The sequence below is a fragment of the Manduca sexta genome, unplaced genomic scaffold, assembly GCF_014839805.1.
Source record: "Manduca sexta isolate Smith_Timp_Sample1 unplaced genomic scaffold, JHU_Msex_v1.0 HiC_scaffold_53, whole genome shotgun sequence".
In the NCBI taxonomy this organism is placed as follows: Eukaryota; Metazoa; Arthropoda; class Insecta; order Lepidoptera; family Sphingidae; genus Manduca; species Manduca sexta.
Genome location: NW_023595330.1, coordinates 491,157 through 507,156, shown reverse-complemented (window position 1 = coordinate 507,156; position 16,000 = coordinate 491,157). Strand labels below are relative to the sequence as shown.

General features: G+C 42.2%; 1 protein-coding gene across 1 annotated transcript in view; it reads right to left on the bottom strand.

Moving 5' to 3' along the window:
• Positions 1-321: 321 nt before the first annotated feature.
• Positions 322-16,000, bottom strand: part of LOC115445507 (protein KIAA0100) — a 17,614-nt gene continuing 1,935 nt past the window's right edge. Inside the window, exons 2-32 of the mRNA XM_037447024.1 lie at positions 15,470-15,727; positions 15,202-15,363; positions 14,961-15,050; positions 14,439-14,600; positions 14,059-14,203; positions 13,569-13,748; positions 13,246-13,454; positions 12,652-12,964; positions 12,111-12,455; positions 11,614-11,803; positions 11,207-11,375; positions 10,876-10,998; positions 10,491-10,729; positions 8,886-9,058; positions 8,424-8,588; positions 7,930-8,130; positions 7,499-7,692; positions 7,083-7,204; positions 6,856-7,003; positions 6,374-6,598; positions 5,881-6,108; positions 5,612-5,728; positions 4,820-4,997; positions 4,364-4,558; positions 3,811-3,971; positions 2,907-3,071; positions 2,361-2,513; positions 1,970-2,086; positions 1,464-1,693; positions 1,155-1,254; positions 322-522 (exon numbers count right to left, since the gene is read on the bottom strand). Of these exons, the coding sequence (XP_037302921.1) occupies positions 322-522; positions 1,155-1,254; positions 1,464-1,693; positions 1,970-2,086; positions 2,361-2,513; positions 2,907-3,071; positions 3,811-3,971; positions 4,364-4,558; positions 4,820-4,997; positions 5,612-5,728; positions 5,881-6,108; positions 6,374-6,598; positions 6,856-7,003; positions 7,083-7,204; positions 7,499-7,692; positions 7,930-8,130; positions 8,424-8,588; positions 8,886-9,058; positions 10,491-10,729; positions 10,876-10,998; positions 11,207-11,375; positions 11,614-11,803; positions 12,111-12,455; positions 12,652-12,964; positions 13,246-13,454; positions 13,569-13,748; positions 14,059-14,203; positions 14,439-14,600; positions 14,961-15,050; positions 15,202-15,363; positions 15,470-15,727 (5,658 nt within the window). The remainder of the gene's footprint in view (positions 523-1,154; positions 1,255-1,463; positions 1,694-1,969; positions 2,087-2,360; positions 2,514-2,906; positions 3,072-3,810; positions 3,972-4,363; positions 4,559-4,819; positions 4,998-5,611; positions 5,729-5,880; positions 6,109-6,373; positions 6,599-6,855; positions 7,004-7,082; positions 7,205-7,498; positions 7,693-7,929; positions 8,131-8,423; positions 8,589-8,885; positions 9,059-10,490; positions 10,730-10,875; positions 10,999-11,206; positions 11,376-11,613; positions 11,804-12,110; positions 12,456-12,651; positions 12,965-13,245; positions 13,455-13,568; positions 13,749-14,058; positions 14,204-14,438; positions 14,601-14,960; positions 15,051-15,201; positions 15,364-15,469; positions 15,728-16,000) is intronic.

The window sequence follows — 16,000 nt, the reverse complement described above, 5'->3', positions numbered from 1 at the left end:
CGTTCGAATCACATTCAATTACAATTAAAGAGACTAGTCCTCAAGTTACAACATTTTTACTACATTATAGCATATGTAATAAAATACACGTTTTTACCTACCCTTATACTTATTCAGCGAAATCCTTATCTCGGCTGCTTTTCAAGCATGTTGCATGTTTTCAGTATGAATATAAAATGCTTAATTTTATGAAAAAAAGAGTTCTATGTCCAGGAATGAACAAATACGATACAATAGGCTCCTCCCTTATCATATCATGGGACGGGCACACACGACGAACAGTAGGTGTATTAATTGCACCTCCTGCTTACCCCTTCGTTATCATACATGTTTGTTTGTGACACAATGATGATGAATATTTTTACATATCACGAACTCACCAATCCGTATGGGCACGATGTTGACCTCGAAGTGTTCCTTGACGGCGATCCCCCCCACGGGCGGGCGGTCGCGGCAGAACACGCGCAGCGCCGCGCGTCGGGCCAGCGGCGCGCGACCCGACGGCTCCTGCGGCACCAGCACCTGCGCCCCACCGCGGCATTAGGGGGAGTGCACGTATGACGTCACACATGTTACACAACGCATTGAACTTACAACGCATGCATGATTACCTTTGCACTACTCAAACAGTATGCAAGTGCGTCTTACATAACTGTGTAATAGAAACTCAGCTTTACACGTAAACACTGATGATCCATACAAAAATAGTTTGGTGGTGGAAGCCACATGCCCTCGTGCTGGGGTCCCTGCGCCCAGCAGTGGAACGAACACAAGCTGATAATGACAAAAACAAGTCAGCTTATAAATGTTCCACTACGCGGCAAGCTTAGGACACTGTGACGTCACTGAGGTATGGACTCTAAACCACACCCGCACTGGTCTCTCAAGTAAATGAACGATTGGGATTGAAACCAAAAAACCAAACCAATTATCCGCTTAAAACGTTTGCATGAAAAAATTAAAATACGAAGTGGCACTATAATCAATATCATTTACATGGTTGAAAAAACTGTAAATCATTTATACGGAACATATTATTAAATTTATTATTTAGGAAGAAATTATTTATAGGGTATGCACTATAAAAGTTGATTTTTTATCATTTTTACAGATTATAGAATTGATTAAATTTATATATTAAATACTACACGTACCTCCGGGAAGGGCTCATTGGGCAGTAGATTTTTGACGCTCACGTATCCTACCTCCAACTGATGTTCCACTGAGTCATCAGACCTTGATGTTTTTGTGTATCTACATGAAATGAAAATTGTTTTAAAGTTAGACAAAAAATTATGATATAATATTATGTATAGTATGTTAAATATTTATAGATGAGTCCAGTAGAATTGTATTGATAATGTCAAGTTTACTTTAAAGATAGTTACTGGATGTAAGGGAATCGTTTTTGAAAGTATGATGCCATATAAAAATACAATAAATATTGAGCACGTGTGACGCACAGGAAGTTGGTGAGCAGCAGGTCGGCGATGCCGAGCTGTCCGTCGGCGTCGGTGAGGCGCCAGCGCGCGCTCTTGAAGCAGATCTCGTTGTAGCGGTGCGGCGCGGCGGCGCGCACGGCGGGCCCCCCGCGCCCCGCGCGCCCCGCCTGGCGCCGGCCCTCGCGCCACGCGCGCACCATGGCGTCCAGCTCCTCGCCCAGCGACCACACGCACTCCTTGCACTCGTTCACCTGCACACGTCATCTACATGTTCACTCAGGCTCGTGTGTCGCATGTGTGCGCGAAACAGTCCTAATACATTACCGACTTCATTATTTTACCCCTTAATTAAATCCAGTTAAAAAACAACATATTAAAACGATATAAAATACATCTTGCAGACATAACAAATCAATTATTAAAAAAAACACCAATCTGTTCAGTCTATATTGTTTTACTATTATAGAAAAAAAAAACACTAACGCAACTTTAAAGAAAAAAACGCATGAAAACAAAACAATACGTACCTGATCATCGAGACTTTTCAACTCGGCAAGAGCGACCGGATCGTTGCCAGTGATCGATCTATTCTTGAGATAGTACTCCTTCTCCATGCGCCGTAGTCTCGCCAAAGATTCTCTAACCTAAAAACCACAAAGAAATCTTTTTTCCATACTTTATCAATCGATAACAACGCAATACTACAAAAATAACCTTTCGGATCTAATAGCATCGTGCTTAAGCTGCAAAACTAATACATCATAGATACTATGTTTGTTTCAAGCATTGTAACATTTGAGTGCGATTATCGATTGGTAATGTCGCCAAAGATCATAGTTGATATCCGATGTAACGACTGTCATTTCTTACAATCATAAAAAAAGGTTCACCAATCCATTGTTCACTATTATTTAGTACCTGCGTCTGCAGCTTGTGTATGAGGTGCCGCGGGTCCTGGTCCTGGTGCAGCTGCAGCTGGAAGCGCATGCGCGCGCGCCGCTCCAGCGTGCGGCGCCGCTCCGGCTCCACGTGCAGCACCACGTTGTTCACCACGTCTAGCAGCATCGCGTACTAGGCGCAAATATAAGACACAGATGACAGAATTATCGATATATTATCACAAACAAGTTCATTATGTGTGTCAGTCACCAAAACGCAAGTCAGTCAACGCAGATTTATTAATAAGAAATATCTATATTGGAGATATCAAGTTTGGTGATGGAAGAATATTTGTATCCCCCCGAATAGCAAACATCATAATATGTGGTCGGTATCCTCACCCTGTAAGGTGTAAAACCCGTCATAGTTGCCCACTTATGTCGCGTTCCGAAATGATAAGCCTGCCTATATATGATTTCAAACAGGCAGGCATTTTTATGTTAATTGGCGAGAGGTAACCATCACTTACCATCAGGTGCAATATAAGGTTACCGTCCCCGTATAGCAATAAGTTCAGGTGAGTACCTGCAGCGAGTTGGTGCAGACGTCGAGGTCGTGGTGCATGAGCGTGAAGGAGTCGTAGGGCGGGTGTGCGTGCGGCCAGCCTGCGCCCGCGCCGCTCAGCGGCTCCGCCTCCTCGTGCGACACGTAGTGGAACTCGCACGCGCAGCGCGACACGATGCGTTGTAACTACACACAAAATAACACATTTTTAATATAATGCGTTTGATACATTTATTTATTAGACGAAATTATAACATCAATTACAGTTAACACTAATACGATGCTATAACTAATATACATATTAAGTCCTTAATTGTTATAATTTACAATCATTTTAGTTTTTTTCTACACACTTATATGCTGCTTCAGTTAATTTCGGTAAGTTACAATTAAATACATCAACGTCCTGTGATATATAATATTCAAAAATGTAATAGCCCGTGTTAAGGGAGAGTAGGGAGATAGATTAGTCCTGCCAGCAGGCACAACAAACAACTGCGGACGGTGACGAGAAAAAACGTAACTGTTAGGTACAGACAGTTTAATTGCTGCTAGCACATCAGGTTGGTGGATCCACCCACGCAGAACTTTCCACAGATATTTAATTAGTGAGACTTCTCTCCTTACTTCCAGCCTACTATATCCAACCATACCCATTACAAATAATCTCGGATACATAAGCGGGTAGTAGGGGTACACTCCAAATTGTTTCAGATATAAAAAAAACGTGTAAATTTATTTTGAATTTTTTCTACCATTAATATGTACATGGTTAATTAAAAATGGCACGGTTCTCACTGTAACTTTGAAATCGATATTTCGATAATACTCCAAAAAATCTTTTCTTCCGCATTTATTTTATCTATAAAAATAGCAGTATTAAATATATAAACCAAAATTGTACGTTTGAATTTTTTCAAGTTACCTGAGCGAGTCCCGTGTCAGCACTAGGTCCGACAGTGCGTCCAATGACACCGCCGGCCGAGTGTCCGCTGCCCACGAGACGCGGTACATCAGGTAACGTACTGATTTCGGTGCCTTGCCATCGCTCTTCAATTTCTTCCACCGATACCCATTGAATGTTTTCTGTTGACACCGAAATTCGAGTTACAGAATGTGGATGGAAGATATTCGAATGGTCGCCGATAAATCAAAGTGTCGGTAATTTTTATAAGTCGATACTGTGATTTATTAGACACATGGACTTCTTTTTACTGTACATTTACAAAAACTGTTATTGTGTTTTAAAATAAAACACGTCTACTTTGAAAGGAAATTATGAGAGAGCAAGTATTTATTCAGTGTGACCAGATAAAAAAAAATACATTGTAATTCCCACATATTATCGTGTTACAAATGAATTATTTTGTAACATGTTTAGTATTTAGATTTTTAAGAATGTGAAATTGTGTTTAGAGTCAAGTAACATGTATGAGAAGAGTTCTGTCGTATGACGTGAGAGGTGTGCGCGTGCGTACCGTGCAGGCGGCGCGCGTCGGCGGCGAGCGCGGAGACGGTGGCGTAGTACTGCATGGCGGAGAGCGCGCCCGACCACGCGCTGGCGGGCGGCGCGCGCCGCACGCGCTGCCGCACCTCCGCGCGCGCCGCGCACACCACCACGTACCCGCCGCTCTCGCTGCCGCGCAGCGCCACTTGCGAGTTCACCAGCTCGACTGCACCAACACGTTACCACTTATCGATTCGTTCGACATGTATCGATATAAAATAATAACCGGACTCACGAGTTAAAAATCAAATACATTTTTATTACTACAAATTCAAATAAATAGAATCAACCGTAAAATTGGTATTGCGAAAATCAAAATTTCTAACCCACACACAACTCCAAAAAATTTAACTTCTAATTGTTTACTTGCGTTTAATGATTAAATAATCATGCGTTGTGTGACACTAAATGAATCTGAAGTACTGACTAAGGCACGCGGTGTGCGAGTTGTCGTCGTCGAGCAGATGCCTGTTGTTGTGCGCGTGCGGCGCGGCGGGCTCGGCGCCGCTGAGCTCGTCGCTGAACACCACGGGCGCCTCGCCGCCCGCCTCCGCCACCAGCGCCGCCAGCATGCCGCCGCCGCACGAACCCGCTCCCGCGTTGATCTGGGAACACGAACAATGTATTCAACATGAATAGAAACTGTAGGCCTTAGTCCACCACGCTGGCCTAGTGCGGATTGGTAGACTTCACACACCTTCGAAATTCCTATAGATAACTACTCAGATGTGCAGGTTTCCTCAAGATGTTTTCCTTCACCGTTAAAGCAAACGATAAATTCACAAAGAATTTTTTAGAAAAGTCTGAGGTGTGTGCCCTTGAGATTTGAACCTGCGGACATTCGTCTCGGCAGTCCGTTCCACATCCAACTAGGCTATCGCCGCTTTTTCTAATCCCTCTCAGGAGTAGTGAAGGCCCGTGCTCAGCAGTGGGCAAGTATATAATACAGGGCTGATATTATTATTATTATTAGAAACTATAGAAATCAAAAATCTATTTTTATACTATTACCGGTGCTCTTTCATAAATATAACATGTATTTATCATTTATCGGTCTCATAATAAATGTATAGTTTACTTACCTGCTTTTTAAGCCTACAAATAAAACAACTAACATAAAATACTGAATTTACTTCCTTGTCGATTTAAATAACGATTATGTAAAAAAAAAATAAGATATCCAAATATGCGATTAAAATACAATTATGAGATACTTTACTTGAGACGATGTCGATGGCGGTGGTGATATGACATCGGCTTCACGTTGATGCTTGGGTGATGTGGCCGGCTGTTCTTCCTCTTTTAGAGCTTTGGTCGATAAGTTTTTCTTTAATTGCTGTTAGAAAAATTATGTAACTTTTTTAAAATTTTAATATTTATAAACCGATCAATAATTTAACCAATTGATTAAAACCAAATACAGAACCCACGTTATAAGATAATTTAACAGAAAACAATTTGATTCTAAGTCTTCTACTTATAATGTACCTGCGTCTTGATGTAAGTATCAATGAGCGCGAAAGCGAGGTCTCGGTTGAGTTTGGTCCAGGCGCCGCGCAGGTCGTGCACGGCGAGCCGGTGCGCGGGCGCAGCCGCCCCGCCGCCCGCCCCGCCCGCCCCGCCCACCGCCGCGCCGCACGCCGAGCGACCGTACGACACGCGCCGCACCGACAGGCAATAACACTTCTCCATCGTAGCTGGCGTCAACGCTGACAGCTACATGCATAAAACGCAATCTTTTAAAAAACTACATTCCTATCAAACAAAAAGTTTTTTAAGGGTTTTGTGGCTATTTCGAAATAGGTTACATACAATACGTAAAATTTCTGCTTTATAATAAATTGACCCTAGACCAAATTCTAAATTGAAATTTGTATTCAAATTATCGATCACTGTTCATAACCATTGAAACAAAGATTTCGTGACTATCGATACATCGTCTAAACGATCAAGACATATCCGCAAAAGAAATCTAACTTACTTCATCACCCTCCTTATCATCACTGGCGGAGGCGAGCGTCTTGAGCCATATCTCAGCGTCCGTGATATCGCAGTTCATGTACCCTGTGGTCCAGTTGGCGCGAGGCCGACGCACGAGTCCGTCCGTGGTGGGCACTAGGGTCAGCCGATGTTTGGAGCCGCAGTTCACCCGAGCCCCGAGGACTTCGATACCGCGCTGGAGCGATGATGATGACCAGTAGCACACCTAAGTGGATGATAGTTATAAATCAATAGTTACATTGTGGGGAATATATGTAATTGGTGTTTGGAAAGTCGATAAATTTCATTTTCATCTCCAGTGATTTTCTTCTCAAAATCATCTAAGGTAAATACGTATAATAACAGTCAACAATTGCCAGCTGAGGTATTTTTACACTACGCCGAATTTACAATTAAATTTAATATATTAAAATCGATTAAGTACGATAGACGCTGCAACTGAAACAAAAATGAATATTATACCTGCAAATTATGTAGAGTGACGGAGACACTGACGCTGCGGTAGTGTCGCGAGAGCTGCGGCTTGCGCGGGCGCACATTGCCGAACAGTCGCCCGCGACGAGTAGGCCGTGTGATACCTGACAGTATCAGTTTCAGGCTCTCAAACCACCTGATCATATCGATAATTGAATTTTATTCTTATAACAAACGTATTACGGAATAAAAAAATAGTAAAGAATTTATCTTGCCTGAGTGTACTACCATACAACAGGACAACAGGTCCGTATGGGTCTTTATCGCTCGACTTCGTTTCGATACTTAAATGCAGATCGAGACCTTGCGATCGAAATGCTCGGTACGAATCGTGTTCCTGCAAATTAACATCGATTGATAATTAAACGTGCTATTAAAATCAGAATGCATATTTGGCAAAGAAATAAATACATGGGATATGAAGAAGTTGATTTAAACACTGCAAAAGTCATTCTTAGTAAAATGGTAAGCAATACTGTCGCCCATAAACAATAGACACACCATCCAACACCATGAATTACAAAGTATTGTTTGGTATTCCACTGGCTACAAATAATAAAAAATAAAGAATCCCTTCACATGAAATCAAAATCGATATAATTTGTAGTATCGATGGCCGCCATGCCCGTACCTGGTTGCTGGAGTACTCGGGCAGGCGCGTGGGCGCGCAGGGCGCCACGGCGTGGTGGTCGCGCGCGTCCGCCACCGTGAGCCAGCCCAGCTTCACCGCCAGGCGCAGCGCCGGCACCACCACCACGCGGCAGTCGTCGTACTTGCTGGCCGTGCGCACCAGCACCTCCAGCGAGCCCAGGAACCCCAGCTTACCTGACCGACGTAACAATGGAATTATCTACCATTTTTTTAAAAGGAAGTGAAAAACCTAAAGGCTGAAAAATACTTTACAAATCTAATATAGTTTATTTAATAAAAAATAAAAGTAAAATCACTCACCTACTACTAAACTTTCTTAGATATTTCGTTTTTGATCCCCCTCTCCCTTTCTCGAACGATACTTAAAACTCCATTTTTCATCCTTACATCATTCTACACACTTCAACTAACCATTAGTCCAATCCAGCACGAGGTCGGTCCACGTGACCTCCATCTCCTCGGTAGTGTTGTACGGGTCGAGTGACACGTGCAGCAGACACGTGAACTTAGCGCAGTTGACCGTGAGCCGGCCGTGCATCAACAAGCGGACCTTATCCCACCAAGCTAGCGGAGCTGATGGGTCCAATGATGGACGGGAAACTTGGTCGAATGCTGCCAACAAAAATCGTTTTGAATGTCGAATATAAGAAAATATATATTAAATTATATATAACCAGCAACATTTTATGACTTTACTTATATTCATGAAACGTTATGGAAGATTTATGTTCAACTATTGCACATATATTGTAAGTTAGTTAAAAGGAATTTTCGATGCGTACGTAGTTAAGTAAATAACCCTTCCCAATCTATAAAATTAGCAAGTATATTGGATGATTCCTAAAATTTTACTAAACAGTGCAAAAATGTTACCCTCATAATTAACTTTACTTTTAAACACTTACACAGGTTACAATGAGCGATAACCGGCTCCCAGCAAGGTCCGAACGCGTAGCTGTACTCGGCCATCTCGCAGCAGAGGTCGTAGTACCACTTGAGCGGCATCATGCTCCGCTCCAGCTCCACCTCGCCCCAGGGCTCGCCTTGGTTTATCACCACCGTCCGTACCGCTGCAGATAATATCAAGTGGTAGGACAATTTGTAGTTATATATACACCAGGTGTGGGCCTGTTCGACTGGAGTTATACCACAGATATAACTTTAATAAGTTGTAATAATAGGGAAGTCTCATTCTTTGCATTATATTCTGTCATATTCTGTTGTCAACTACCTGATAAGATCACTGTTGAATTCCTAAATTGCGATTGAAAAAGACTGACTGTTTTGAAGTAAGGTCATTACTCAATATTAGGTTAGGTATAGTCCTTGTGACAATGTGATTTAGATGTGATGTTATGCTCTCTGACCTCTTGGCGGCGGCATCTCCTCGGCGCCCATGAGCGTGCCCCACATGCGCAGCTCGCTCATGTTGAGCAGCGGCTGCGGGAAGTCTCTCAGCAGCAGCTGCCACTGCGAGCACGTCAGGTTGATGCTGCGGCACCACAGAGTCGAGAACTCCACACCATCTTCTGGCCACGGACTGAAACAAACGAAGATAACATATGAATATTAACGTTCTTAAAAAAGGTACAACTGTATGAAAATTTAAGAACACAACACGTTAAATAAAACTTTAAAGACAGAGAGTAGTATCGATGGTAATGAATTATTAAAATCGTTTTACATAAATCGGGTGAGATTAATCTGGTGAATTGTTTTTATAATTTTGAATAAATTAATGAATACAGCAGTCTATTCGTTGTCGTATATTTGCCAAATGAACTAAAATTCACGAGTTGTTCGTCGATATATTAATTACTAGCTTTTGCCCGCGGCTCCGCCCGCGTTTTAAAGTTTTTCAGGCTAAAGTTTTCCGTTATAAAAGTAGTAGTTTCCCGGGAGCCCGATGTTCTTCCCAGGGTCTAAAACTGTCTCCATACCAAATTTCATCTTAATACGTTAGGTAGTTTTTGAGTTTAACACGTTCAGGCAGACAGATGCAGCGGGGGACTTTTGTTTTTATAATATTTTTTAGCACTTTTTAAGAGGAACAATCCCGTCATACATCATTGTTGCATAACTTTAACCGTTTACGCAGCGCACACAACGGAAGTTCTCAAAACTAATAAATTTTCCCCGTTTTTGCAACATGTTTCATTACTGCTCCGCTTCTATTGGTCATGGCGTGATGATATATAGCCTATAGCACTCCAGGAATAAAGCGCTATCCAACACAAAAAGATTTTTTCAGTTCAAACCGGTAGTTCCTGAGATTAACCATTACTGCTGCGCTCCTATTGGTCATGGCGTGATGATATATAGCCTTATAGCACTCCAGGAATAAAGGGCTATCCAACACAAAAATATTTTTTCATTTCAAGCCGGTAGTTCCTGAGATTAGCAATTACTGCTGCGCTCCTATTGGTCATAGCGTGATGACATATAGCCTATAGCACTCCACAAATAAAGGGCTATCCAACACAAAACGATTTTTTCAGTTTAAACCGGTAGTTCCTGAGATTAGCCATTACTGCTCCGCTCCTATTGGTCATAGCGCGATGATATATAACTTAGAGCCACAAACAAAGGGCTATTCAACACAAAAATATTTTTTCAGTTCGAATCGGTAGTTCCTGAGATTAGCCATTACTGCTCCGCTCCTATTGGGTATAGCGTAATGATATATAACCTATAGCACTCCACAAACAAAGGGCTATCCAACGTAAAAAGATTTTTTTAGTTTGGACCGGTAGTTCCTGAGATTAGCCATTACTGCTCCGCTCCTATTGGGTATAGCGTGATGATATATAGCCTATAGCACTCCACGAACAAAGGGCTATCCAACGCAAAAAGAATTTTTCAATTTGGACCGGTAGTTCCTGAGATTAGCGCGTTCAAACAAACAAACAAACAAACAAACTCTTCAGCTTTATATAATAGTATAGAAGTATAGATTTAATTTGCATGTGGACCTGTCGACGTCGATCTCCCTGAGGCGTCGCTTTGCATTGTCGGCGCCGTGCAGCGCGGGGTCGGCCAGCGCCAGCAGCGTGAGGCGCGCGAGTGCGCAGGCCACGAGGCGCGTGCGCGGCGGCGGCGCGGCGCGCGAGCGCTGCACGTAGATCTGCGCGTCCTTGTGCCGCAGCGCCGCGTACAGCTCCTCCACCTTGCCGGCCGGCAGGAACAGCTGCGGCGCGCACAGCTCCGCCACCTACACACACCAACATTACAACCAACACGCAGCACTCAACCCTCAGAAACTGACTAGAAATGAGGATACCTAATAACACAAAAAAAACATACCCTAAAAAAATGTATGTAAATTTATAGCAACTACATATAAAAAGGCATTCTGACCTTGGCATCCAGCATGGTGCGTCGCTTCTGACTCTCTTTGTACTCATCCTCCAACAGCTCGTAATTATCGCGCAGTTTCACTTCAAATGGATCATCGCTCATTTCTATCAGAAGCTCTTCGATCTATAATCATAAGATATTATTTACACGATAAAAAAAACTCGCTCTAAAGCTTTAAAAAAATATAACAACATTAAAACATGACATATATAACCCTCTATCAATCGATCAACATTACAAATATACTATCGAATATGCAACGACTGCTTTTTACACTAATCAATGTAATCTACACATCGAATTAAAGACATAACGCTACTATATTACGTACCTTTATATGCAAATCACTGGGCAGCGGACTGTCGGCAGTAAACGGTTTCTTCTTGATGCCGTGTACCATCTTAACCCATTTGAACAGCGACACGAAGTCTCCTTGCACCGCCTCCGCGAACCGATGTTTGTACGGGAATATTACCCGAATCGAGTCGATGTTTACGGCCCTGTAGAATAAATACAAGTAGGTTAAAATCCAAGTTAAACACAGTCACACAAATATAGGATATCAAAGTCGACATATACAGATACGATGGATCTATGCTTTTCATTCATGAAATTAATTAAATAAAAACAGGAATTAAATTGCTTTTACAATTTACTTCACAAAAATATTTAAGCAATTCTTTTCGACCTAAATTATCGACATCAAATTCCTCTCCCTATCCAACGTCATCGACTCACCAAACCTTATTCCAAGTAAGAAGGAAGCCCTCATTAGCCTTCCTTTCCACGCGCACTTCGTGATCATCCGTCGCGCGCTCCATAGAGTAACCATCGACAGTGATCATCTCTTCTCCATTCAGCACCATATGTAGTTTGCTCCAGATTATTGATAAACCGGCTTCATGGTCGTAGGATATCGTCATATCGTCTGACAAAATTAAAGGCAAATATTACATCGGTGAGAACATGATAGTACTTGGTGGATAAGTTAGATTGAAATCTTGCCACACACTATCAAAAAGAGATCAATACTCTTAAAAATATATAATACTATTCGGAGAACAGAGCCACCTGTTTTGAATGAATGTTTCGCTAAGCAATATTGCATTAAATACATCTTATAACTACGAAGGAAAATATATTTAATAATGCATCGATTTGTCGATAAACTTCCTTTAAGAGAAGTGCTAATCGATTTCAATAGGTTTTAAAATTCATTTATAAACACTACTCACCAGTCCCAAAAAGCATATTATTCTGTTCAGATAAAATCAATCCCAAATTGGTTTCGCCTTTAAACGAAACTCGCCAATCTACCGCTCTCTTCCTTACCGAATGCGTATCGATATTGCGGTCTCTTTTCAACTCTCTCAATTGGTCCCTAAAACCCCTTATAGCTCTTACAAAGGTCAATATCTTGAGATGTAGGTTCGCACTCCACTCGAAGTCAACGTTTTCGATAAACTGAAAGTCGAAGAGTGTGGAGTACCTCTCTTTTGAGGGTACTTGTTCTATCCTGGCCAGTTTCACGTGGAAAAACGTGGTCGGTATTTCGTCTGATCTTTGGCATTGCATGTTCCCTGTGAACATATAGTTTTATTTAAATAAAAAAAAATACTTTTATGCTGTATATTAAGTCCTTATTATTATTAGTTTTGTTAATAATTTTAGGCATGGAAATGTGAGCCTAGATGGTTCAATAATTAATATAATAGTTACATATTTTACTCCAAAATATTTGGCATTTAATCTCACATACATTACAATACCTCTTACCTCTATAAGGCACCATGTCCACCACCTTCAGCCCTGACACAACAGCACCAGACTTGCTGACCGTCTTCTCCAGGGTCACGGCGTCTATCCTCGTCATCAGGCACATATTCTGGTTTACTATCAGGAACAGATTGATATGAGACAGCGCTACGTTCACGGCTATGTTCAGTGGAGTATCGGTAGAGTCGATAGGTATATCTCGTTTGTAAGGGGAAATGGTCCTGTACTGGTCTATACACTCGACCAACGAGATTATTGTCTCGGCGATGGTTGAACTCCATTCGAGACGCAGGCAGTCCATCATTGCCTCTACCTGTTGTGAAAAAGTTTCTAAATTAAGTTTCATAATGGTAAATATATCATTGCTACTACATAATATTTTGCAAATCTACAAAATAATATATAATTTTACCAGCACGTTAAAAAAAATTATACCTCAAATCTAGTCTTCAATTTAGCTCAATTCAAGCACAACGATGCTGATTGACAGGCACTTCAAATATGACCATAAATGCGGTTCATCTCAAAAACTACAATTTATAAATACTATTCAATATCACATTCCATAACATGCAAAGGTTATTTCCCCCATACCTTAGAGTCCCTAGGCCCATGGCTGCCCCACTTGACCAGCGCCACAGCCAGTAGCGCCGAGCCCCACGCGTGCTGCCTGCGCGGCGGCGCGTCCTTCAGCAGCAGGCACCCTGGACCCGTCGCCAGCCAGCCTCCGTCCACCAGCAGTTCCGTGCTCCAGTGCCGCGACCCCACCACCAGCCGTGCCATAGAGGATTTGTACGCTTCTTCTGTATCAAATTGCAAGTCAATAAAAATAAAATTTTAACGATATAATATTTAATAAAAAAAAATTCAAGTAAGTCCTCGAAAAGTAAAACTATGCACAATATTATTTATAGTACCTCTGGTGTCGAGCAGCTGGTCGAGTTTGACCTTGACGCCCGCGCAGCCGGCGGCGAGCGCGTGCGCATGCGCGAGACTCGCGTGCAACGTGACTGCGCGCAGCTCGGCGCAGCCCTGCACCACGCACGACGACACCACGCGCGCCAGCCACACCGACAACCCGCCCGCACCGCCGCCGCCTTCACAGAATACCGAAGTCAATTCTGATTGAATGGGGCCAAAAACTTTGTAACATACACACATTATTTGGAATATGCAATACGGTTGAAATGTACAACCGTCACTCAGTCAGTCTACACTGATTGAATGGGGCGAAAATCTTTGTAACATTCACATGTGTTTAGGAATGTGCAATTCTATATATTTCTAAATCATGAGTTATATTGCTAGTATATAATGGTATGCACAACTGTCATCATGAGACGAGTATACTACTTATCTGATTACAAATCCATCGTACAGTAAAACATAAGGAAAACGGGTACTAACGTGTAACGGTTTCTTTGACTTGCAAAGGTCTGCTCCTCGCCATCTTCTCTCTGACTGTCGTATACCACTTGAACACGCTCTTGTGGTTGTACGTGATATTTAATGTACTTATTATTAAGTACAAATTCAGTACGGCTTTTTCGAGCTGTAATAAAATGAGATTCGTTAATAATGTTTTTTTAATACCCACATTAAATTGAAATGTCATGGTGATATACGGAAAATACCTCATATAGACCCTACCGCAATACAATGGCTGGTAATATATTGGCAACTTTTTTAAGTCCATTTATTACCGTGTCCGTCATAGCTTTACCGAATGCTTCATAATAAGCTCAACTCAGCTATGTATAGACTCATTACTGTACTTTATAACAAACCTTAGCATCTAATTTGAGTTTGTTCAAGAAGAGCAGCGTCTCGTCGTCGGTGAGGAGCTGGTACTGATCCATCTGGAAGGCGACGTATAACTGCGGCACGCTTAGAATGTGGCACCCGCCGTCGTCCACGTGCACTGACGCCGCGCTGAATCTCGAGTTCACCTGGATAGGAAAATATTAGGTAATTGATGATGGACACGTAATAATATACCTCCCACTGCTAGGCACGGGCCTCCTCTACCACTGAGAGGGATTAGGCCTTAGTCCACCACGCTGGCACAGTACGGATTGGTAGACCTCACACACCCTCAAAATTCCTATAGAGAATTTCTCGCGATGTACAGATTTCCTCACGATTTTTGATGGTCAGGTAATTTCACTAAAAACTATATGGCGTTTTTCTAAGTAAATCCGCACTAGAGGATCCGCTCTGTTTATAATGGAACATCACTTATTACCCTTTTTCATATTATTTAAGTCAGTTGGATTTCTATTAATTTCATTAAAAATGGATGAACTCACTTGTAAACTCTGCAGTGACATTTCGAAGTTTGTGCGTGTAATTTTGTCGCAGCATCCAATTTTTGTTGTGTCTATCCTTAAGCTAAAGATCTGGAAAATGAAAGTTGTTTTAAAACATTAACAAAGAAAGTGTTTCTCTGTAGCTTAATTTTCAATGTTGGCTTCAAAAATATATAGATATATCATGCGATATATCATTTACCGTAAGTCGGTCATTTATTAACATGCCAAAACTACGTACCTTTGGTATAACAGGCGACAGTCTCGGTATGACAGTGGCTATATGGTCCTCCGCATGGTGCGCGTGCGCAGGTGCACTCCTGCGTCTGCTGCGCTTCACCAGGAACTGGTAAAGCTCGTCTTGGAATGTTATTACTGTATTGCTGATCGACGCGTGGATTTTCTGTTGGTATTTTAAAAAAATATATTTTGGCTCAAATACTATGCATTCTGTTTCATAACCAACTCACTACACTTACCTTACTACGTTAGAAATACGCTACACATACCTCAACATTCAAGGGTCCATCAGCCTTAACAGTCCCTTCAATGAGCAGACTGCAAGCAGCCTCCCCGAGGCACTCCCCACTTCTCACAACCCTGGCGGTAGCATCAACCAGCTTGGTACTGAAAACCAAGGCGCGCGCTGGCCCGCCTGCAGCGCCGTCCGCATGGATTTCTGAGGCCATGGCGTGAATGGAAAACGGATTCTCCGGGTCAGCGTTGTGAATGATGATCGAGGCGTTGAATATATGCACGCCCATGAACTGGTGGACAATAGTATGTTAAAGTTATTTTGCTGGTGGTAGGATATATTTTATATCCGCCCGGATAGAGACCACTGTACATAAGGTGTCAAAACGCGCCATAGCAGGCGTAAGCTTACGTGGGACCTGTTGGAACCGGATATACCGGTTTCAACAGGCCGGCATAATTATGTCGACTGCCGAGGGCTAATGTTTTTTCTGTCAGTCGAAATTCTATTGGACTCCAATCCATTTCCTATCAGGTGCAGTGGCGTCACTTTGCAATGCAGATAT